At 40.3% G+C, this 26499-nt stretch overlaps 1 protein-coding gene across 2 annotated transcripts in view; it reads left to right on the forward strand.

The window, feature by feature from the left end:
- LOC131227215 (disease resistance protein RGA2-like) overlaps positions 1–26499 on the forward strand; it is a 112662-nt gene that overhangs the window by 16057 nt on the left and 70106 nt on the right. The window contains exons 2-3 of one of the 2 annotated variants that reach the window (XM_058222964.1): positions 13116–15906; positions 19856–20107. In XM_058222964.1, the coding sequence (XP_058078947.1) occupies positions 13116–15860 (2745 nt within the window). In that variant the 3' untranslated portion in view covers positions 15861–15906; positions 19856–20107. Of the gene's footprint in view, positions 1–13115; positions 15907–19855; positions 20108–26499 lie in introns of those variants that run through there. The other variant, XR_009162112.1, reaches the window with a different exon arrangement.

Raw genomic sequence — 26499 nt, forward strand, 5'->3', positions numbered from 1 at the left:
AACTTGTACTTATAAATTTTGATAAATAACACTTTTACACGATCTGGTTGTATATGTAATTCAGGGACTTACACTTGTACACATATTTGACTATAAGTCTTCCGCTTGCTTTATTCACTTACCCCTGAATCATATCTGCGTTTTGGCTTAATCTATCCCGTGTTTATGTGCTAATACAGTCAACATACATCATTCATTAATTATGTTGCATAAGTGATGTTTTGGAACTCGGGAGCTGAGTTATGCTCGACCCCCGAATTTCAGGGCGTTACAAAGCATCTCTGGCAATCCAATGCTGGCGGATAAATGCACAAGGAAGTATCGGAGCAAATCGTCACACATCTCAAACATCTGGATTGACTACCTCAGAATCGAATGAGGCACTGAAGATGAAATGATCCATCAAGTGGACAAGTTCCAACTAGGTACTCTCTCTCTTTCTTAGATACAGAGTATATAGATATACATTTGATGACCACAACTGAAGAGTTTGGATAATTCATCCAGATGATCCCCCGATCCAAGGACGTAGGTTGATCCCTAACTGTGGGTCCCACAGTGATGTATGTCCCTTACATCCACACCGTCCATCCATCTTGAAAGCTCATTTTAGGACATGTTCCTAAAAAATGAAAAATGAAGCAGATCTAAATTTTAGGTGGATCATACCACGGAAAAAAAAAGTCAAAAAAAGAGTTATCATTGATTTCCCATCATTAAAGACATCATGGGGCCACAGGAATGTTTATTTGTCATCCAACCTGTTGAGAAGGTCACAAGGACATGGATGAAGAGACTACACAAATATTAGATTCATCCAAAACTTTTGTGGCCGGGAGAGATTTTTAATGGTCGATTACCACTGTTTCCTATATTATGGTCCACCTGAGATTTGCATCTGCTTCATTTTTGGAATCATCACCTAAAATGAGTTTTCAAAATGGATGAACGGCGTTGATTAAAGTACATAATCACGGTGGGCCTCATGGTCAGGGTCGAGTCAAGCTATGCTCCACTCAAACTGACACTTTTAGGTTCAAGGACTGAGCCCGGCCCAAGCCAAGCATGCATCTTGCACAGGAGGCCCAAGTCCAACTCGAGAGAGTTAGGTCGGGCCAGGCCAGTCCAATCAAGCATGCATTCTGGCACAGGAGGCCCAAGCCCAACTTGATAGGTTAGCTTGGCCCAGGCCCAGACAAACCCAACCCAACCAGCGCAGCCCGTTTACAAAATGCCTACTTCCCACCTGATTGTTTGTAATTTATCTGTTGATCAAGTAGACCACACTTAGAGGAACGAAATCCACTCCATGCATCTGATTTTCCAACTCATTTTAGAATATAAGACAAAAAATGAGGAGGATCCGGAACTCAAGTGAGCCACATGAGAGGAAATTGAGACAATCGTAGGGCCATAAGAGTTTCATATTAGGAATTTGGTTTTTTGTGTTTTCAGTTCATTCCAATGGGTATGACTTTATGAATGGTTTGGATAGTATATAAATATCAAGGTGGACCCCGTAAGATTTCAATGATTGGAATTTCTTTACCTATTGTTATCCTCTCCTCTCGATGTGGCTCCCTTGAGTTATAGATCTTCCTTATTTTTGGTCTCATATCCTAAAATGAGCTCGAAAAATGGATTGACAGGGTGGATTTCTCACAAACATCACAGTGGGCCTCACTTAGCGTCCAAGCACATAAACCTACAACAGGCTTTGGCAAGAAATCCATTTTCATCTGAGCTCACTCTATGTTGTCAGATGTCTTAACTTTTTATGTAATAGGGTTTGTCAATGTCATCGACAATCCACTCAATTCCATTGAGCATCTGTCGATAGCATCGATATCGACAACTCAATCACATCGAGAAAATCTGAAAAAATTCTAATTGATTGCTGGACTGTTTTTGAGGTGGCACTCAATGTCATTCGGCAGGTATTGGATGTATGTCAATGCTATCGAACGCCCCATTTCTTTTCTAGCAAGGTAATCTTAATAAGCATCAATCATGATCTCTAATACATAATTACTATTTATTAAAATGCAATGAACTCATTTTTAAGTGGCACCCAAACAGGTAGGGCTGTCAAAGGGTTGGGTCTTGTAGTACCTGCGCCTGGGCTTACCAGGCTCGGTTCTTGCCAGGTTTGGGTCCTTTTATGTCTGGTTTGGTTCTTAAAAACCTGGATCTTATCGGATTCGAGGTACCCATTGAGTCTTTGGATCTAAATTTGGAGTTGGCTTTGGGACAGTCAAGAGCATTTATATGATTAGGCCTACCTACTGGATGGATTAGATCTCACACAAGCATGCTGCTTTGGGGGATGCATGATGTGTATAAATAGTCTCTCTTACACGTGTGCAGCATAGGGAAACTCATTTCTTACTGGAATAATCAATGCATGTTAAAAATACATAGTTTTACTATTAAAACTGCCTCGACCCAACCCAAAACCTCTAGACCGATTTTTAATTGGATCCAAAAAGTGATACCCAAACCTGGCCTGACCCATTAAAATCGGGTCGGGTTGATTGGGTACCCACATTAAAAATGTCTTCCTGTGACTGTGTTCATTGAAAATGAAAATCACGTATGGTTGGAACTTTCTTGCAGGCAAGACTACTTCATTAACAGGTGTTCGACTTCTGGAGATGCTTGGAGAAGATGAAATGGCATTTGGTAACCTCTACTCTGTGTCATTTCAGATGATGAATGCTCAGTGGCTTGTGAAGCTTGCTTCTTATATGGAATTCAATGTAAGCACCGCTGTGACACTCCATTTCATTGACAGTGGCTTGATCTTATCGGGCACACAAATGGCATACATTTGTGTCTATAGATATCCAAATCGTGGGTCCTGTTGTAGATGGAGCATATCCTGGAAATCACATCAATAGGATGAATCTTAACCATCTTATATCAATCGTTGAATCTATACCTCTGATCATCTCCATTCCATGACCTCCATTGGATGGTCCACAATTTGGATTGTTTGGATCAGTACCCACATGAACGGTAGATGAGCCATCACCCCATTTAAGAGAAGGCAGAAAATGTACCTTAGTAACCTAGCCTAGATGATGTAGAGCGGGTCGTGGCCAGTTTCATGGTCAAGATGGATCAGAAAGGGCCCAGTTGGAGATTGGAAAATGTACCTGAGTAACCTAGCCTGGATGATGTATATCGCAAACAGTGGAATTCCAATGCTGAATTTGCGAAATACCATATATAATTTTGGGTAGAATGTGTTAATGAATTTGCCATCACCAAATTTGCCCATCAGTTCAACAGTTAAATTCCCAATTTAATTTTGTTTTTACTATTTATAGCAAGTTTTAGTTTAAGTACAACTCTTCATTGTTGGGCTCCAGGAGCTGCGTCAACATGAAAAGTGGTTAGAATAGTTAGGGGAACATCATGGTTCAGCCAAATAGAACACTTACTATCTTTAGCTAAAAACCATGCGCAGTTGTAGGAATTATGACCGTCTGTAAATTGTAAGATTACTATTTATAGTAAGTCATGATTTCTAGGAGTTTTAGCTGTAATTTAATTCCGGAACTTATTTCATGGCTTAGTATCCCTATTTAAAGGGGTGTAAACTTGTTTATTCAAGAATTAACCAATTTACAAATTTTCTAGAATATTATTTCTATTTTCTTGATTTTTCCTTGTGGATTCGAGTAGTCTCTAAAAGAGTCCAAAGAAGCTTCATGGATTCGAATTAGTTATCCTTGAGGAAGACGGTGATTGACCTCATCACATTCATCCTTGTGTCGCTAAAGGAATTGGGTTCCCTTGAAATTTTGTTTACCTGATTTTTTTTCTCTTTGATCTGTCTTCCTCATCTTTCTAGGAGGTTTTGAAATCGACACTACCGCAGCTGGAGCGTGAGCTAGCATTGGAAGACGTCTCCAGCATTAAGGATTTGCCAGCTTACAATCTTTTGAACTGATAGCTGGGCTGCATTGGTCTTCTACATTTTCTTAGCTTCTTGATTTCTATGGTTCTCTGTGTACCCGCAGTATAGAAATTCTCCATCCAAACATATAAATTCAAGTGAAATTCTATTTCTGAGAAATCCAATTCACACATATAGGAAGTGGTCTGAAGAGTAAATACTATTCTAAATGTGTTGTTAATTAAGTGTCGTGATTGATCGTGGGTGGAAAGGTTTTGTTCGGCCCAGAAATGATACCGGTGGGGTCTGCTTTTCAGCAATCTACTGCGTACATGTCTTGGGCCCCTTGATTAATATAACATGCGTCAAATAATTTTTATTTTTATTTTTTATTTTTTTAAAAAGGATGATAGTAGCCAATCCGACTGCTGGCTTGCCAATTGTGTACATAACAGGCCCATTCTGACAGTTAAGAGGGCGTGATATTTTGTAGTGTCTCCCATCAATGATACTACAAAGGCTTGCAATTTTTTCGAACATCCAGGCCTATGCTAGACCCAAGGCTTCTATTACAAAGCCATGCTTCAAAATCAGGGGCCTCTATAGAAAACTAGGCCCACCTGAATCAAGCCAGAATTTGACCCCCTGCTGTCTAGCCCATCCTGTTGTTAACCCAAGTGCTTAGACCCAACCCTAGACCACAATATAATCTGAAAATTCATAAAGTGCGAACCACCATGGATTGGTCAAACGTTTTAGGCTAGGCTAATCAAAGTGAGGTCCATCGGATGAATGGTCCAGATCATCTCAACATTGCATACGCCTGCCAATTAAGTGGGGCATCATGAATAGTACTGGCACAGGGAACACCCAGAATGTTGAGGACACACATCTCCCATCATCTAAACGGTTGGCGGGAATCTCAGAGGCACTTCAAAATGTAGATTTTTGAATAGCCATTTTCTGCATGCGCATTGACATGCTGTGAGCCGATGATCTTTCTTCCTTATAAAATGTATGATTGCTTACCTTGATTTGGAGCTGGGCCGCGTAGCTGAGGAACCCCAATCACGTAAACTCTGGTTCATGGACCCTAGTTTCTTCAAACAAGGCATGATATTTTTCATTTTCAGCCGTCCAATAACTCTCCATTAATCTGATAGCCAGATAACCAAATAAGAGTAATTTTTAGATAATAATAAGATTAAGCTAATATACATAATCTAGACGGTTTAATTCGAACTATAATATATTATATACACAATATTCAAGTAATTTCTAAATGCTTGAGTATCGTCCACCATCCTGCCGAGTGTTTCAAAGCTTCTCTCTCTCTCTCTCTCTCTCTCTCTCTCTCTCTCATCTTTTCGGGTAAGATCTAGGGGTGTCAATGGGCCACGCTCGGGTCAGTAAAATCAAAATTTTGGCCAGACCAACACTAGGCCCGGCCCATTGACAGCCCTAGTAAAATCTAGGTCTATGCGACCTTGTTAATAGATTATTTATTAACATTAAATAATCTTTAATTTAATATTAATTACTCCCTAATTTCTAAGTTAGCTGAACCTTGTGTGTGAGCATACACACATAGAGTATTATATTATTAAAATTAATCAGACCCACCTTAAGCCCGGTCTCAACCGGGTCCAAAACGATGGATCCGACTGGGACCGAGTAGAGCTAATTTTGTAACCGGATCCAAAGTGGTGGATCCAAACCTGTTATATTTCTAAATGGGTCCGAGATATTGGGCCTAGATCCGTTAAATCGGGTTGGGTCCATTGGGTACCCATTGAGAACCCTACCATGATGGGATTGTCATGTAGCAGCAACCTTCAACTGTGGGCGTTTTACATTGGATACATACCTACCAACATTTTATGGAAATTTTAAGTTACAATACATTGCTAGTGTAAATACAGAGGCAAAATGCACAGATCCAGATCCATTGGATGGATTTGATTTGACCATCTGGAAGATCTTCTACAAAAGTCAGGGCTCCATTATTTAGGTGGGGCACAGTTTTAAGAACAGGCAAATGGCGTTGAAAACTCTGCTAAGGTTTTAGCTGCGAACCTAAACTGTGGAGGGTTTGACAAGTAGATGTCATTTTCACAGTGGGACCAACTCGATGGATGGCTTGGATCTTGCATATGTTCACATGTATGATGCCGATCATGCTCTAGCAAAAGAGGAGAGAAAGAGTAAGGTTATGATTAAAGTATGTTTTTGAATATGTATTATATTAATTCATGCATATTTAGAAGTAAATTTAATTTTATTTTTATTTTTCTTTTACTATGTAAATTAAATATATATGACATACAGATTAATTAAATAGTATGTCCCACCCTGAAGATTATTTAGCATAAAGATCAGTGAATCCATTCATTAGTTGGGCCCCACTGAAAAATAATTGATAGACAGTGCATATGAATATTCAACCCGCAGATTTACTCAATTTATAAGTGTGCCACTGAATGAATGAATCTGCTTCTCTCTCTCTATCTATTTTTCCTTGATGATCATCATGGCGGCCCTGTCTTTTCACTGGCTTAGATGTTTTAAGCACATTGGCTTTATACACTCAATGGATGTAAACCTTACAGTCCACACTGATGGTTGTGTACATTCTTGGTGTGGGCAATGTTTGATGTCCATATGATGGAATCTCACAAATTTGGTGTGGGCAATGTTTGATGTCGATACGATGGAATCTCACAAATTTGGTGTGGGCAATGTTTGATGTAGATACTATGGAATCTCACAAATTTGGTGTGGGCAATGTTTGATGTTGTTATGATGGAATCTCACAAATTTGGTGTGGGTAACCCAGAATAGCTAGATTGGTAGGCTAAAGTAGCTCGTCCTACCCCAAAATCATGTATGGTACGTCGAGTAACTCATACCAGTTTGCAAGATATACCTGTTTTAAGGTTCTAACTATCTCGATGACTTCTGCCTCTAATCAGGCCTTCTCTGATCCATCTTGGACATGAAAATGTCTATGACTCTCTCTCTCTCTCTCTCTCTCTCTCTCTCTCTCTCTCTCTCTCTCTCTCTCTCTCTCTATATATATATATATATATATATATGTGTGTGTGTGTGTGTGTGTGTGTGTGTGTGTGTGCGCGTGTGTGTGCGCGCGTGCGGGCGTGCGCGTACAAATGCTCAGCTGCGCACCAGTTCGCATGTAACTCGCACGAACTTTTTTGAGAACCCATCATACATGATGACTCCAAAATCTGAACGGTCCACATGAAGCAGCACCTCATGAAACCCCATCTGCGCAATTTTTACTTTGACTCAAAACTTTGGTGGGCCATGAAATTGAAAGCAATTTCCTCCCTTGATTTGCATTTCTCTTTGCTAGAATTTTAGAGCGGGGTAAAAATTTGTCCCTTGGGGTTCCATGGGATTCTGCATCACATGACCGTTCAGATTAGACACCCATGACATGTGTGCAAAGGTGCGCACATGCATAGGTGCATAGGTGAGCATAACTCTCTCTCTCTCTCTCTCTCTCTCTCTCTCTCTCTCGCTCTCTCTCTCTCTATATATATATATATATATGAGATTAGCTAAGGGCTATGAGTTGACTGTGATTAACCATGCATGCGAGGATTGTTGAGCAATGAACTTTCATTAGGATTAAGGGGCACGGGTAAGAAGCCGCTTTATGTCGCTTCGAACCACGTGATTTAGATAGAGGTCTGTGATATGATAGAGGTATCCTATATTCAAATACTGTTTGAATTTGGACTAATAAGTACTTGGCTAATCATGCATACCATAACATATATTATGGGTTGCATTGTATTTGAATCATTGTCTCCTAACTTGGTTGTTGTTGTGGTGGTGGTGTAATGAACGTGGAAGGATATTATATTGTGATTGATCCCAGGCAGTGCATTTACACCTTATGACATTTATGCATTAAACGACTAGCTAAGGAATTGTTTGAGGTGTATAACTATTATTATATAAGCCCGATGTGATTGATAACATGTATAACTTAGGTTAATAATACCATTGAGTTGATCACTTACTCCCACTTGGGATGGTGTTTTAAAATACCAATTAGAAGATTTCATTGATGCAGGTACCTTAGAGGAGGCAACATATATACAAGGAGTAAGCACCATACAAGGAGTATGCAGACCTCATTGAGGAGATCTCGTATATTCAGGTGGTGGATGATCAATTGTAGTGCTATCTTCTCAGGGTGCTAGATTAGTGTAGCATTATTTTAGGTAGGGGTAGTACACTTTGTGTTCATTTTAAACGTGTATATTGGGTCTTTAGCTAAGTGAACCCTGTGATTTTTTGACATGTGGATGCAATTTTTATATTTTTTTGGTTGGTGGTTTGTATATGTTGGTACTTCATTATTTTACATAGTTCTGTTTACCTGCTTTGCTTAATTAATATAAACCATATGGGTAAATTATGCCTTCATAGGCAAAAGTGACTCTCAAAATAGCGGGTATTGAGGATGTGTTCGACCCCTAAAATTTGGAGCATTATAAGTTGGTATCACAACATGAGTTAAGAGTTAAATTGGACTGCTGGAGATCGACCCACCGTAACGCTAACATAAATAGAATTATGAATCTATTGATATTGAAGCATAAGTATAGACTTAAGTGCACCACCACAAATAAAATAACGAAAATAAAAACGTTAAAACCATCGTTAGAGGTAACCAATATATCTATACGCCATTCAAATCTATCATGAGGTTATAAGATAAACCATAGGAACAAATGTCATCGTGATGCAAAACTACTGTTACCCAAGGCATTCAATGCCCACCGTTTCCGATGGTATATGCTTTATTTTTAGATTCCTATGCCAACCTGATCTTCAAAACGTATGGACGGAGTGGACCTGTAACGGATGTCTCCGTAAGCGCCACGCGATGCATGCAATCCACTCTCCCATTTGGAAAAGGAATACGTGAGACCCCGGCCTCACCTAAGACGGTGCGGCCCTTACCGTGGGGCTGCCTTTGTGTATCTATTTTATATCTTCTCCGTTCATATGTTTTTCCATAACGTTTTAGTACATTATCCAAAAAATAAGAAGATTTAAATCTCAAGTGGACCAGACTCTGATAAAACAGTGGTGCTTGAACGCCCTACCATTAAAAACTTATTAGGATACACCTTAATGTTTTCATAGTATTTATTTGCCATTTAATCTGTTGATATGGTCACATAAGCCTTAATGAAGGTATAAAAATAAACATTAGCTTGATCCAAAACTTTTGTGGCCCATTGATAGTTAAGCACCACTATTTCCAACAATATGGTCCACCTAATAATTGGATCTGTTTCTCATTTTTAGAATCATACACTAAAATTATTTGGAAGAAAAGTTTAGACGGCCTGGATATAGAATATATAGATCAAGGTGGGCCCCACGGTGAGGGACGAACCATCTGGGGTGAAGTCAGGGTCTCTCTGATCCATTCCTCTCCAATAATGCCTGCCGTCATATCAAATGTCTTGATTACAGCTTTATTGTTGGCCATTTGTGGGTAACAGCACATGGTGATATTGTTTGAGCCGTGTTGCATGATTGAATGGTGGGCCTGAGGCTTTTATTAGGGTTGACTTCTTAGCATTCTTGCTTACTGTTTCCACGCGACTTGGCTAACTGGAGGCAAAACTTTGTGAGCATGAGTTCAAAACTGGGGCAGATATAAATCTCAGGTGGATCCCCAAGAGGAAACGGTAAGAAGTGGACTGTTGTAAACTTTGCTGAGCTGCAGAGGTTTTGGATCAAGTCAATATTCGATTTATATTTCCTTTCATCCATGCTACGACCTTATCAACAAGTACTTACGATATAAACATTACAACATACATAGAAGTTTTAAGTAATGACGTTCAATTAAAAATATTTTCTTCTAAAATGAAATGTAAAAATGGAGGGACAACATTGATAATATATATACATGACTAAGTAGATAATACATAATACATATACATGAATGTACACTATTTCCTTTGGTTTGGTCCTCTTGAGCTTTGGATGCTATTCAATTTTAGATCATATCCCAAAATGATATGTAAAAATAGATGGCTAGTGTTTACTTAGTATCCTAAAGCAGCTTTTGAATTGGCCGATGACCTCAACACCCGCCACATAGCTAGTGTTAAAGATCCGTGGGGCCCACCCTGATAAATGTGATTTATCCAGCTATCCATCAAATTTTCTAGCTGATTTTATTGTAGGAGTCAAAAAATAGGAAGATAGTAACCTCCAAGAGTCGACAACTCTTGATCTAAATTTGTTGGAGGATATAAGCTTGGTTCGACTTGATATTTTGACCAAACTAAACCAAGCTCATGATCGTATAATCTGAACCAAACTAACTCAAACATTAGAGATGAGCTTGAAGCTCGGCTCATGTAAAGCTCAATCAGGGAGTATCACATAAACAAGCCAAACCAAACTTGGGTCAAACTCTTTTCAATGCGGCTTGTGTACAACTTTATCCATTACTTAGTACGATGACTCCTCTTGCAATACCTTTTCACATGACACTAATGACCAGTTACAAGGAACTTACCATGATATAGTGTATTGAGTAAACTTCGTAGGGACACACCTAATGTATGTATTGTTGACAGATGTCTTAAATCAATCAAGAACAAGACAGTTTAATCCAATCGACACACCATACGATCCTATAAACTGACTGTCGATCCCATAGAGTAATTCCTGATTTATGAGTTTGCTTTGCTCAGCAATTTTGAGTGTATTCGTCGATAACACTCGATCCTATCGAAGGATCTGTCGACCGACTTAAGCAGTTTTGCAGAATTATAGTTTTTGTTTTCTAATTTGGTTCTGACTTTATATTAGGGCTTATAATCAGGGATTAAGGTATTGAGAATGTTCTAAGGTTATTTTGGAGCAAAGGGGAAAGAAAAGCTAGGGTTTTGTAAAGGGTTTTAGGGTTCTTTAGATCCGTAAGTCTAATCATCTCTTGTAATACTTTGTATCGTGGTTTTTTTCCGTGAGGATTTTTTCACGTAAAATCTTGTGTTCTCTAAGTGCTTTGATCTCTTATTGTTTGATTCAGATTTGTCTCCGCCCATCCCCCAACATATATGTCTTACTTTTTTGTAAAATTACTAAAATACTTTCCATATTTAAATTTCACCAAATAATGCTTTTCAAGGTTAAAATTACAAAATTATCTTTATTTATTTAAAATTTTGATGAAGTTGATAATTGTGGGTCAAGCTGTATATATATAACATCCAACCCGTTGAATCCTATCATAGAGATGGAAGGAATGAAATTCTGACAAATCCAACCCCAAGGTGGGCCACACTGCAGAAAATTACATGACATGTCCAGAAACGCCCAAATTTATGTACGGTGCATTGATAATTTGATTAATCAGGTCTTTTATTCAAGTGCTCATGAGTTGTATGCGTTGGAAAAGCGGATTGGCTGGTATACCACACATCAGCTATATAGCTGGTATACTGACGTCAGCAAGTTATGTGGGTCTAATCATGAGGTATGTGTTCTATCCAAACCGTCCATCCATTTGGAGAGCTCCTCTCAAGGGTTGAGACGAAAGAATAAGACAGATCACGGGGTGCATGTGTTGGATGGGTGAGATGTCATGGACGTACCTTTTGGGCCCTACAATTCTCAACTTTTCACGTACAAGTGAAACGTCATACCCTATGTAGGTTGGGAGAGGCATAATTTGATAAAATCGAAACAAGAGTATTTCGGTGGTAAAAGGAGAAAATCCCTCACCTAATCCGCTCCCATGAAAAACCAAGCTCTGTGAGGCCCACGTCACATCGGTGTCTTTGTAAAAATCACTCCCTCTATCAGTTTCATTACCTGTGCTGAGAGCCCAGAAATGAGGCAGATCCAGGACCCACGTGGGCCACGTTCACCATTGAATTTTTCTGGGCTCAATATGATGTTTATGGACAATCCAACCCGTTCAAAAGGTGACTACCACTAGAAAGAAGGGACAGCACAAGATCAGACTGTTCAAAATCTTATGTGGGCCCCACTAAGGTTCCAACCATGGCAGCACAACCACTACGGTTTCTTATGTTACGGCTCACTTGAATATTGTATTTGGTTGATTTTTGTGCCATGATTGTAACATGATGTGAAGAAACTGATGGACGGAGTGGATTTTACACGGAAATTTCTGCGGGTCCCACAGGGCTTTGTTGGATGCTGTAGATTGATGCATCAAGCCGCTCTTAAGCATTCAAAGAATCTTTGACTTAGAGAACTCTCCCTCTCTCATCTCTCTCCTCGTTTCTTCGACGATCATCGCGCTCTCTCTCTCTCTCAATTTCCTGGAATCTCATCTCTCATCTCTCTCTCTCTCTCTCAATTTCCTGGAATCTCATCTCTCTCTCTCTCTCTCTCTCTCTCTCTCTCTCTCTCAATTTCCTTGAATCTCATCTCTCTCTCTCTCTCTCTCTCTCTCTCTCTCTCTCAATTTCCTGGAATCTCATCTCTCATCTCTCTCTCTCTCTGAATTTCCCGCCATCTCATCTCATCTTCCTCATCTCTATCTCTCCTGATTCTTCTATCATCGCTCTGTCCCTCTCAATTTCCTGCAATCAGACCTCTCTCTCTCTCATCTCTATCTCTCACCATTTCTTCGATCATCGCACTCTCCCTCTCAATTTCTTGAGATCTGATCGCTCTCTCCCTCTCAATTTCCTGCATCTGATCTCTCTCTCTCTCTCTCTCTCTCTCTCTCTCTCTCTCCCATTTTTCTGGGGATTCAGAGCTCTCTCTCTGTTCTCGAACAATGGCGAATGCGCTTGTTTCAATGGTTGTGAACAAACTTCGAGAAGAGGTTTATTTGGTGGGTGATGCCAAAGAAGAAGTTGAAAAGTTATCTTCTACATTGGAATCCATTCAAGCACTTCTTAATGATGCTGAGATTATGCAATTTCACAATGAAAGCATGCAAGTTTGGTTAAGAAAGCTCAAAGATGTGGTTTACGATGTGGAGGACGTGGTTGATGAGATGATTCCATTTCCAGAATCTGAATCAGGAACCCACAACGCTGACGATCGACTCATGGGAAACCAGGCATGGGCGTGCTTATTTTCACTCTTTTCATGTTGCGGTCTAGAAGATTGGATAAGGTTGGCCCATGAATCAATGTCCGAAGGCGACGACATCGGAGATAAGGTGCGGACATTTGTCAGTAAAGTCGCATCACAACGCGATTTTGCTCGTCAGATCAAACAAGTAAGGGCGAAGCTGGATCAGATTGCAGCTGACACAAATAAGTTCAGTTTTAAGGAGATTCACAGTTTCCGTGGAGGTAGTCAGCTTCACAAGGCCGAGTCTCAAACGAGTTCGCTCGTAGACGAATCGAAGATGTTCGGGAGAGACAGAGACAGAGATATCATAATAAGCAAGTTGGTCAGCGGGAGCAGTTCTGAGGAGGGAGGAATTCATGTCATTTCGATAGTAGGCGTTGGCGGGTTGGGCAAGACGACTCTTGCTCAATTGATCTTCAAGGATGAAAGGGTAAGGAGCCATTTCGATGTGTTTCTATGGGTTTGTGTTTCTGATGATTTTGATCTCGTCAGGCTTACCAAAGCAATTATAGAAGATGCAGAACGGGTAAATACTCCGCTTACAGGGCTAAACCCATTGCAAAATAAGCTTCTCGAGACATTACAAGGAAAACGGTTCTTGCTTGTCCTTGATGATGTGTGGAATGATAATAGTGACAAGTGGGAGCAACTATGGCTTTCCTTCCAAAGCGGTGCTCCTGGAAGTAAAATTTTGGTCACCACTCGCAGCGAGAAGGTTGCAAATACATGCATGCCGTCTGCCTACATGCATGAATTGAAAGGTTTATCCTATGATGATAGCTGGTTACTGTTCAGAACCAGAGCTTTCGCTGGGAGGAAAGTGGAAGATTGCCGGGCGTTGGAAAAGATCGGAAGAGAGATAGTGAAGAAGTGTAAAGGAGTGCCTCTTTCGTTAAAGGTAATTGGAAGCGTCATGCGTTCCAAGATGACCACACAAGATTGGAAGGACATCTTAGAAAGCCAAACATGGGAAATACGAGACATCGCGAAAGGTATCTTACCGGCTTTGTTGCTGAGCTATTATAATTTGCCTGTCCATTTGAAGCAGTGTTTTGCATATTGCTCAGTATATCCTAAGGATCGTCTGATGGAGAAGGATACATTGGTCAAGTTGTGGTTAGCTCAGGGTTTCATCAAGCCCGATGGAAAAAGAGAGATGGAAGCAATTGGAGGAGAGTACTTTGACGATCTACTGGCGCAGTCTTTGTTTCAAAAAATGGGATCATATCAATATGAAGTCAGATATACAATACATGATCTCCTTCACGATCTCATCCAATTCATTACAAAGAATGAATGTTGCATCTTTGAGACTGGAAAGATGGACACCAGCTCTGTTACAGTCCGTCATTCATCATTTATTGCCACCAGGGAAACGTCACACATTCCTGCCCCTCTATGTCATGCAAAAAAGTTGCGAACACTCCTCCAGACCGGATATTCAGAAATTGATACCATCCCTGATCATTTATTCCAATGCGCCAGGTCCCTTAGGGCATTTGATTTCCGTATTAAAGAATTGCCAAGCTCAATTGGGTTGCTGAAGCATTTACGATATCTTGACTTGTCTTATTCAGATCAGATAGTTGAGTTGCCGGAATCAGTGAGTAGTCTCAGCAATTTGCAGACCTTGAAGTTGAATATGTGTGAACGCCTCCAAAGACTGCCAAGTGGGATGAGTGCAATGGTCCGCTTGAGACATCTGGAAATGATAGGAACAGAAGAACTAAAGTACTTACCGGAAGGGTTGGGGAGAATAAGTTCCCTTCGAACGTTGAGTAGGTTTATCGTGGGAGGCGATGGAGGATGTAAGATTGGAGAGCTGAAGCGACTTGACTCTCTCCAAGGAACGCTAGAAATAGATCACTTGGAGAGAGTAGGGAGCGCGGATGAGGCTAAGGAAGCACAACTGGAGAACAAGTTACAACTTCGCGTATTGTCTCTAAATATGTCACCAGATGATGCTGTTGAAATGTCAGGAAATGGTGAGGTGGAGAGGATGGAAAATGTAGTTGAAGCCCTCCGGCCGTCCCTTGCAAACCTAGAAGAGCTGGAAATTAAGGGATACATTTGTTCCAAGTTTCCAACCTGGATAGGAGATTCATCTTTCTCAAATTTAGTCAGCTTGAGATTAATAGATTGCAATAAGTGTACACAGTTGCCTGGGCTAGGGAGACTACCTTCGCTTAAATACCTTGAAATAAAGGCAGGTCTTGTAAAACGGGTGGGAAGTGAGTTTTACGGGAATAGCAGTGGTGGGGACATAAACGGGGTGGCATTCCCGAAGCTGGAAGAGCTCAAGTTCAGTGACATGTATGAATTGGAGGAGTGGGAGTTGAGATTAGAAGACAGAGAGATAATGCCGTCTCTACACTCATTAAGAATTTACGACTGCTGGAAATTGAAGGCACTGCTGACACACCTCCCGGAAAGTCTAACATCCCTCGACATCTCGGGATGTGGCGAGATTTTGTGGCCATTACCGAACCTCCCAAGCCTCAAGACGTTTGAGATCTATAATTTAGAGAACACGACGTGTCTCCCCTACGGATGGAAACAATTGGAGTCACTAGAGACTCTTGGTATCAGCAATTGCTCTAAATTGAGGTCTCTTCCTGATGATTTGGGACAGCTCAAGTCACTTAGGATTCTCAAGATCCACAGCTGCCCCGAGTTGCGGTCATTGCCTCAAGGGTTGTGGGGCCTTACCTGTCTCCAATATTTAACCATCTTTGGCAATCCAATGCTGGCGGATAAATGCACAAGGAAGTATCGGAGCAAAGCGTCACACATCCCAAACATCTGGATTGACCACCTCAGAATCAAATGAGGCACTGAAGATGAGATGATCCATCAAGTGGACAAGTTCCAACTAGGTACTCTCTCTCTCTCTCTCACTCTCTTAGATACAGAGTATATAGATATACATTTGATGACCACCAACTGAAGAGTTTGGATAATTCAGTTGCTGCTATTTTCGTGCTATCATTCATCCAGATGATCCCCCGATCCAAGGACGTAGGTTGATCCTTAACTGTGGGGCCCATAGTGATGTATGTCCCTTACATCCACAAATGTCCCTTATATCCACACCGTCCATCCATCTTGAAAGCTCATTTTAGGACATGTTCCCAAAAAATGAAAAATGAAGCAGATCTAAATTTTAGGTGGATCATACCAGGGAAAAAAAAAAGTCATCATTGATTTCCCATCATTAAAGACATCATGGGGCCACCGGAATGTTTTTTTTTTGTAATCCAACCTGTTGAGAAGGTCACAAGGACATGGATGAAGAGACTACACAAATATTAGATTCATCCAAAATTTTTGTGGCCACGAGAGGTTTTTAATGGTCGATTACCACTGTTTCCTATATTATGGTTCACCTGAGATTTGAATCTGCTTCATTTTTGGAATCATCACCTAAAATGAGTTTTCAAAATGGATGAACGGTGTTGATTTAAGTACATAATCACGGTGGGCCTCATGGTCAGGGTCGAGTCAAGCTATGCTCCACTCAATCTGACACTTTAAGGTTCAAGGACTGAGCCCGGCCCAAGCCAAGCATGCATCTTGCACAGGAGGCCCAAGTCCAACTCGAGAGAGTTAGGTCGGGCCAGGCCAGTGCAATCAAGCATGCATTCTAGCACAGGAGGCCCAAGCCCAACTCGATAGGTTTGCTTGGCCCAGGCCCAGAGAAACCCAACCCCACCAGCCCAGCCCGTTTACAAAATGCCTACTTCCCACTTGATTGTTTGTAATTTATCTGTTGATCAAGTAGACCACACTTAGGGCCCGTTTGGCCGGGTGGATTGGAAGGTATTGAATGGTATTAGGGTGGATGGCATGGATTTCTAGGTAATTATGGTGTTGTCGGTGGATTGTCTGGAGATCCATGGGGTTGCTATATACCTGGATTGTTATATCCAGTCTGTTTGGAACGATCCATGGGATTGCTATATCCCTGGATTGTTATATCCAGTCTGTTTAGAACGCCCGGCCAATCCCGGGATTAAACCTTCTCATCCCTCCCAATCCCTCGAACCAAACACGATCCAAGGCAAATTTGAAAGGATTAGGTTGGATCGGATGGGATTTAAAGGTAATGATGGTGTTGTCAGTGGATTATCTTAAGATCAATGGGATTGGGATAAGATCACCGACTCTGTTTGGCACGCCAGGCCAATCCCGGGATTTGACTTCCAATCCCTTCCAATACCGTCCAATCCCTTCCAATCCGACCGGCCAAACGGGCCCTTAGAGGAACGAAATCCACTCCATGCATCTGATTTTCCAACTCATTTTAGAATATAAGACAAAAAGTGAGGAGGATCCGGAACTCAAGTGAGCCACATGAGAGGAAATTGAGACAATCGTAGGGCCATAAGAGTTTCATATTAGGAATTTGCTTTTTTGTGTTTTCAGTTCATTCCAATGGGTATGACTTCATGAATGGTTTGGATAGTATATAAATATCAAGGTGGACCCCGTAAGATTTCAATGATTGGAATTTCTTTACCTATTGTTTCCTCTCGATGTGGCTCCCTTGAGTTATAGATCTTCCTTATTTTTGGTCTCATATCCTAAAATGAGCTGGAAAAATGGATTGACAGGGTGGATTTCTCACAAACATCACAGTGGGCCTCACTTAGCGTCCAAGTGCATAAACCTACAACAGGCTTTGGCAAGAAATCCATTTTCATCTGAGCTCACTCTATGTTGTCAGATGTCTTAACTTTATATGTAATAGGGTTTGTCAATGTCATCGACAATCCACTCAATTCCATTGAGCAGCTGTCGATAGCATCGATATCGACAACTCAATCACATCGAGAAAATCTGAAAAAATTCTAATTGATTGCTGGACTGTTTTTGAGATGGCACTCAATGTCATTCGGCAGGTATTGGATGTATGTCAATGCTATCGAACGCCCCATTTCTTTTCTAGCAAGGTAATCTTAATAAGCATCAATCATGATCTCTAATACATAATTACTATTTATTAAAATGCAATGAACTCATTTTTAAGTGGCACCCAAACAGGTAGGGCTGTCAAAGGGTTGGGTCTTGTAGTACCTGCGCCTGGGCTTACCAGGCTCGGTTCTTGCCAGGTTTGGGTCCTTTTATGTCTGGTTTGGTTCTTAAAAACCTGGATCTTATCGGATTCGAGGTACCCATTGAGTCTTTGGATCTAAATTTGGAGTTGGCTTTGGGACAGTCAAGAGCATTTATATGATTAGGCCTACCTACTGGATGGATTAGATCTCACACAAGCATGCTGCTTTGGGGGATGCATGATGTGTATAAATAGTCTCTCTTACACGTGTGCAGCATAGGGAAACTCATTTCTTACTGGAATAATCAATGCATGTTAAAAATACATAGTTTTACTATTAAAACTGCCTGGACCCAAACCAAAACCTGACTAGACCGATTTTTAATTGGATCCAAAAAGTGATACCCAAACCTGGCCTGACCCATTAAAATCGGGTCGGGTTGATTGGGTACCCACATTAAAAATGTCTTCCTGTGACTGTGTTCATTGAAAATGAAAATCACGTATGGTTGGAACTTTCTTGCAGGCAAGACTACTTCATTAACAGGTGTTCGACTTCTGGAGATGCTTGGAGAAGATGAAATGGCATTTGATAACCTCTACTCTGTGTCATTTCAGATGATGAATGCTCAGTGGCTTGTGAAGCTTGCTTCTTATATGGAATTCAATGTAAGCACCGCTGTGACACTCCATTTCATTGACAGTGGCTTGATCTTATCAGGCACACAAATGGCATACATTTGTGTCTATAGATATCCAAATCGTGGGTCCTGTTGTAGATGGAGCATATCCTGGAAATCACATCAATAGGATGAATCTTAACCATCTTATATCAATCGTTGAATCTATACCTCTGATCATCTCCATTCCATGACCTCCATTGGATGGTCCACAATTTGGATTGTTTGGATCAGTACCCACATGAACGGTAGATGAGCCATCACCCCATTTAAGAGAAGGCAGAAAATGTACCTTAGTAACCTAGCCTAGATGATGTAGAGCGGGTCGTGGCCAGTTTCATGGTCAAGATGGATCAGAAAGGGCCCAGTTGGAGATTGGAAAATGTACCTGAGTAACCTAGCCTGGATGACGTATATCGCAAACGGTGGAATTCCAATGCCGAATTTGCGAAATACCATATATAATTTTGGGTAGAATGCGTTAATGAATTTGCCATCACCAAATTTGCCCATCAGTTCAACAGTTAAATTCCCAATTTAATTTTGTTTTTACTATTTATAGCAAGTTTTAGTTTAAGTACAACTTTTCATTGTTCGGCTCCAGGAGCTGCGTCAACATGAAAAGTGGTTAGAATAGTTAGGGGAACATCATGGTTCGGCCAAATAGAACACTTACTATCTTTAGCTAAAAACCATGCGCAGTTGTAGGAATCATGACCGTCTGTAAATTGTAAGATTACTATTTATAGTAAGTCATGATTTCTAGGAATTTTAGCTGTAATTTAATTCCGGAACTTATTTCATGGCTTAGTATCCCTATTTAAAGGGGTGTAAACTTGTTTATTCAAGAATTAACCAATTTACAAATTTTCTAGAATATTATTTCTATTTTCTTGATTTTTCCTTGTGGATTCGAGTAGTCTCCAAAAGAGTCCAAAGAAGCTTCATGGATTCGAATTAGTTATCCTTGAGGAAGACGGTGATTGACCTCATCACATTCATCCTTGTGTCCCTAAAGGAATTGGGTTCCCTTGAAATTTTGTTTACCTGATTTTTTTTCTCTTTGATCTGTCTTCCTCATCTTTCTAGGAGGTTTTGAAATCAACACTACCGCAGCTGGAGCGTGAGCTAGCATTGGAAGACGTCTCCAGCATTAAGGATTTGCCAGCTTACAATCTTTTGAACTGATAGCTGGGCTGCATTGGTCTTCTACATTTTCTTAGCTTGTTGATTTCTATGGTTCTCTGTGTACCCGCAGTATAGAAATTCTCCATCCAAACATGTAAATTCAAGTGCTCAAAATTCTATTTCTGAGAAATCCAATTCACACATATAGGAAGTGGTCTGAAGAGTAAATACTATTCTAAATATGTTGTTAATTAAGTGTTGTGATTGATCGTGGGTGGAAAGGTTTTGTTCGGCCCAGAAATGATACAGGTGGGGTCTGCTTTTCAGCAAGCTACTGCGTACATGTCTTGGGCCCCTAGATTAATATAAGATGCATCAAATAATTTTAATTTTTTTTTTTTTTTTTTTTTTTTAAAGGATGATCGTAGCCAATCCGACTGCTGGCTTGCCAATTGTGTACATAAGAGGCCCATTCTGACAGTTAAGAGGGTGTGATATTTTGTAGTATCTCCCATCAATAATACTACAAAGGCTTGCAATTTTTAAGAACATCCAGGCCTATGCTCGACCCAAGGCTTCTATTACAAAGCCATGCTTCAAAATCAGGGGCCTCTATAGAAAACTAGGCCCACCTGAATCAAGCCAGAATTTGACCCCCTGCTGTCTAGCCCATCCTGTTGTTAACCCAAGTGCTTAGACCCAACCCTAGACCACAATTTAATCTGAAAATTCATAAAGTGCGAACCACCATGGATTGGTCAAACGTTTTAGGCTAGGCTAATCAAAGTGAGGTCCATCGGATGAATGGTCCAGATCATCTCAACATTGCATACGCCTGCCAATTAAGTGGGGCATCATGAATAGTACTGGCACAGGGAACACCCAGAATGTTGAGGACACACATCTCCCATCATCTAAACGGTTGGCGGGAATCTCAGAGGCACTTCAAAATGTAGATTTTTGAATAGCCATTTTCTGCATGCACATTGACATGCTGTGAGCCGATGATCTTTCTTCCTTATAAAATGTATGATTGCTTACCTTGATTTGGAGGTGGGCCGCATAGCTGAGGAAACCCAATCACGTAACCTCTGGTTCATGGACCCTAGTTTCTTCAAACAAGGCATGATATTTTTCATTTTCAGCCGTCCAATAACTGTCCATTAATCTGATAGCCAGATAACCAAATAAGAGTAATTTTTAGATAATAGTAAGATTAAGCTAATATACATAATCTAGACGGTTTAATTCGAACTATAATATATTATATACACAATATGCAAGTAATTTCTAAATGCTTGAGTATCGTCCACCATCCTGCCGAGAGTTTCAAAGCTTCTCTCTCTCTCTCTCTCTCTCTCTCTCTCTCATCTTTTCGGGTAAGATCTAGGGGTGTCAATGGGCCACGCTCGGGTCAGTAAAATCAAAATTTTGGCCAGACCAACACTAGGCCCGGCCCATTGACAGCCCTAGTAAAATCTACGTCTATGCGACCTTGTTAATAGATTATTTATTAACATTAAATAATCTTTAATTTAATATTAATTACTCCCTAATTTCTAAGTTAGCTGAACCTTGTGTGTGAGCATACACACATAGAGTATTATATTATTAAAATTAATCAGACCCACCTTAAGCCTGGTCTCAACCGCGTTCAAAACGGTGGATCCGACTCGGACCGAGTAGAGCTAATTTTGTAACCGGATCCAAAGTGGTGGATCCAAACCTGTTATATTTCTAAATGGGTCCGAGATATCGGGCCTAGATCCGTTAAATCGGGTTGGGTCCATTGGGTACCCATTGAGAACCCTACCATGATGGGATTGTCATGTAGCAGCAACCTTCAACTGTGGGCGTTTTACATTGGATACATACCTACCAACATTTTATGGAAATTTTAAGTTACAATACATTGCTAGTGTAAATACAGAGGCAAAATGCACAGATCCAGATCCATTGGATGGATTTGATTTGACCTTCTGGAAGATCTTCTACAAAAGTCAGGGCTCCATTATTTAGGTGGGGCACAGTTTTAAGAACAGGCAAATGGCGTTGAAAACTCTGCTAAGGTTTTAGCTGCGAACCTAAACTGTGGAGGGTTTGACAAGTAGATGTCATTTTCACAGTGGGACCAACTCGATGGATGGCTTGGATCTTGCATATGTTCACATGTATGATGCCGATCATGCTCTAGCAAAAGAGGAGAGAAAGAGTAAGGTTATGATTAAAGTATGTTTTTGAATATGTATTATATTAATTCATGCATATTTAGAAGTAAATTTAATTTTATTTTTATTTTTCTTTTACTATGTAAATTAAATATATATGACATACAGATTAATTAAATAGTATGTCCCACCCTGAAGATTATTTAGCATAAAGATCAGTGAATCCATTCATTAGTTGGGCCCCACTGAAAAATAATTGATAGACAGTGCATATGAATATTCAACCCACAGATTTACTCAATTTATAAGTGTGCCACTGAATGAATGAATCTGCTTCTCTCTCTCTATCTATTTTTCCTTGATGATCATCATGGCGGCCCTGTCTTTTCACTGGCTTAGATGTTTTAAGCACATTGGCTTTATACACTCAATGGATGTAAACCTTACAGTCCACACTGATGGTTGTGTACATTCTTGGTGTGGGCAATGTTTGATGTCCATATGATGGAATCTCACAAATTTGGTGTGGGCAATGTTTGATGTCGATACGATGGAATCTCACAAATTTGGTGTGGGCAATGTTTGATGTAGATACTATGGAATCTCACAAATTTGGTGTGGGCAATGTTTGATGTTGTTATGATGGAATCTCACAAATTTGGTGTGGGTAACCCAGAATAGCTAGATTGGTAGGCTAAAGTAGCTCGTCCTACCCCAAAATCATGTATGGTACGTCGAGTAACTCATTCCAGTTTGCAAGATATACCTGTTTTAAGGTTCTAACTATCTCGATGACTTCTGCCTCTAATCAGGCCTTCTCTGATCCATCTTGGACATGAAAATGTCTATGACTCTCTCTCTCTCTCTCTCTCTCTCTCTCTCTCTCTCTCTCTCTCTCTCTCTCTATATATATATATATGTGTGTGTGTGTGTGTGTGTGTGTGTGTGTGTGTGTGTGCGTGTGCGCGCGTGTGTGTGCGCGCGTGCGGGCGTGTGCGTACAAATGCTCAGCTGCGCACCAGTTCGCATGTAACTCGCACGAACTTTTTTGAGAACCCATCATACATGATGACTCCAAAATCTGAACGGTCCACGTGAAGCAGCACCTCATGAAACCCCATCTGCGCAATTTTTACTTTGACTCAAAACTTTGGTGGGCCATGAAATTGAAAGCAATTTCCTCCCTTGATTTGCATTTCTCTTTGCTAGAATTTTAGAGCGGGGTAAAAATTTGTCCCTTGGGGTTCCATGGGATTCTGCATCACATGACCGTTCAGATTAGACACCCATGACATATGTGCAAAGGTGCGCACATGCATAGGTGCATAGGTGAGCATAACTCTCTCTCTCTCTCTCTCTCTCTCTCTCTCTCTCTCTCTCGCTCTCTCTCTCTCTCTCTCTATATATATATATATATGAGATTAGCTAAGGGCTATGAGTTGACTGTGATTAACCATGCATGCGAGGATTGTTGAGCAATGAACTTTCATTAGGATTAAGGGGCACGGGTAAGAAGCCGCTTTATGTCGCTTCGAACCACGTGATTTAGATAGAGGTCTGTGATATGATAGAGGTATCCTATATTCAAATACTGTTTGAATTTGGACTAATAAGTACTTGGCTAATCATGCATACCATAACATATATTATGGGTTGCGTTGTATTTGAATCATTGTCTCCTAACTTGGTTGTTGTTGTGGTGGTGGTGTAATGAACGTGGAAGGATATTATATTGTGATTGATCCCAGGCAGTGCATTTACACCTTATGGCATTTATGCATTAAACGACTAGCTAAGGAATTGTTTGAGGTGTATAACTATTATTATATAAGCCCGATGTGATTGATAACATGTATAACTTAGGTTAATAATACCATTGAGTTGATCACTTACTCCCACTTGGGATGGTGTTTTAAAATACCAATTAGAAGATTTCATTGATGCAGGTACCTTAGAGGAGGCAACATATATATAAGGAGTAAGCACCATACAAGGAGTATGCAGACCTCATTGAGGAGATCTCGTATATTCAGGTGGTGGATGATCAATTGTAGTGCTATCTTCTCAGGGTGCTAGATTAGTGTAGCATTATTTTAGGTAGGGGTAGTACACTTTGTGTTCATTTTAAACGTGTATATTGGGTCTTTAGCTAAGTGAACCCTGTGATTTTTTGACATGTGGATGCAATTTTTATATTTTTTTGGTTGGTGGTTTGTATATGTTGGTACTTCATTATTTTACATAGTTCTGTTTACCTGCTTTGCTTAATTAATATAAACCATATGGGTAAATTATGCCTTCATAGGTAAAAGTGACTCTCAAAATAGCGGGTATTGAGGATGTGTTCGACCCCTAAAATTTGGAGCATTATAAGTTGGTATTACAACATGAGTTAAGAGTTAAATTGGACTGCTGGAGATCGACCCACCGTAACGCTAACATAAATAGAATTATGAATCTATTGATATTGAAGCATAAGTATAGACTTAAGTGCACCACCACAAATAAAATAACGAAAATAAAAACGTTAAAACCATCGTTAGAGGTAACCAATATATCTATACGCCATTCAAATCTATCATGAGGTTATAAGATAAACCGTAGGAACAAATGTCATCGTGATGCAAAACTACTGTTACCCAAGGCATTCAATGCCCACCGTTTCCGATGGTATATGCTTTATTTTTAGATTCCTATGCCAACCTGATCTTCAAAACGTATGGACGGAGTGGACCTGTAACGGATGTCTCCGTAAGCGCCACGCGATGCATGCAATCCACTCTCCCATTTGGAAAAGGAATACGTGAGACCCCGGCCTCACCTAAGACGGTGCGGCCCTTACCGTGGGGCTGCCTTTGTGTATCTATTTTATATCTTCTCCGTTCATATGTTTTTCCATAACGTTTTAGTACATTATCCAAAAAATAAGAAGATTTAAATCTCAAGTGGACCAGACTCTGATAAAACAGTGGTGCTTGAACGCCCTACCATTAAAAACTTATTAGGATACACCTTAATGTTTTCATAGTATTTATTTGCCATTTAATCTGTTGATATGGTCACATAAGCCTTAATGAAGGTATAAAAATAAACATTAGCTTGATCCAAAACTTTTGTGGCCCATTGATAGTTAAGCACCACTATTCCCAACAATATGGTCCACCTAATAATTGGATCTGTTTCTCATTTTTAGAATCATACACTAAAATTATTTGGAAGAAAAGTTTAGACGGCCTGGATATAGAATATATAGATCAAGGTGGGCCCCACGGTGAGGGACGAACCATCTGGGGTGAAGTCAGGGTCTCACTGATCCATTCCTCTCCAATAATGCCTGCCGTCATATCAAATGTCTTGATTACAGCTTTATTGTGGGCCATTGTGTGTAACAGCACATGCAGACATTGTTTGAGCCGTGTTGCATGATTGAATGGTGGGCCTGAGGCATTTATTATGGTTGACTTATTAGCATTCTTGCTTACTATTCCCACGCGGTTTGGCCAACAGGAGTCAAAACTTTGTGAGCATGAGTTCAAAACTGAGGCAGATATAAATCTCAGGTGGACCCCACAAGAGGAAACGGTAAGAATTGAACTGTTGTAAACTTTGCTGGGCAGCAGAGGTTTTGGATCAAGCTAATATTTGTATTTGTGTGTTTTCCTTTCATCCATGTGTGTGACCTTATCAACAGGTTAGATGGCATATAAACTTTACAGTTACAGTGTGGGAAGTTTTAAGGGTGGACGTTCAATTAAAAATATTTTCCTGCGCTGTGGTCCACCTAATATTTGGATTTTCCTTATTTTTTGGATTATACCTAAAATGAGTTAGCAAAATGGATGAACTGTGTGGATAAAACATATACATTATGGTGGGTCTACAGAGCTTTAATAGTACCTGGCTGGCTAGTGTTGAGTTCACTTAGCCAAACTAGGCCGTACAAATAGTGGGACTGACTTGGAGATGGAATTTGTCATGAAAATCACACAAGTTCAATTATCCTATCTGATTGGTGATGGCTGTCAAATGGATAGTTAGATGTAGAGGTGTACACAAACCGAGCTAGCTCGGTTAGCTCGCTCGACTCAACTCGAAAAAGCTCGATTCTATTCAGATCGAAGCTGAGTTCGAGCCGAGTCAATGAGTTTGAGCCAAGTTCAAGCAGGCCCTAGCTTGACTCGACTCAACTCGGATCAAATCCAACTCGAATCAAACTCAGATCGAACTAGTTCGGTGACTCGGTTACTTTGCCATTGATGTTGCTCACTAACTGTTTGATAAAATGACTCAACGAAATGTGGCCGGTGGCAAGGAAGGTATGTACATGAAACAAATACCTTTTTTCGCTTTGTTTTTCTTAGTTTTTATGTTACTTAGAAGGTGTTTGATAAAATACTTGTAAAACTATTGCCTCTGTTTGTAAAATAATGGAATTTT

Source organism: Magnolia sinica, chromosome 15 (assembly GCF_029962835.1).
Source record: "Magnolia sinica isolate HGM2019 chromosome 15, MsV1, whole genome shotgun sequence".
Lineage (NCBI taxonomy): Eukaryota > Viridiplantae > Streptophyta > Magnoliopsida > Magnoliales > Magnoliaceae > Magnolia > Magnolia sinica.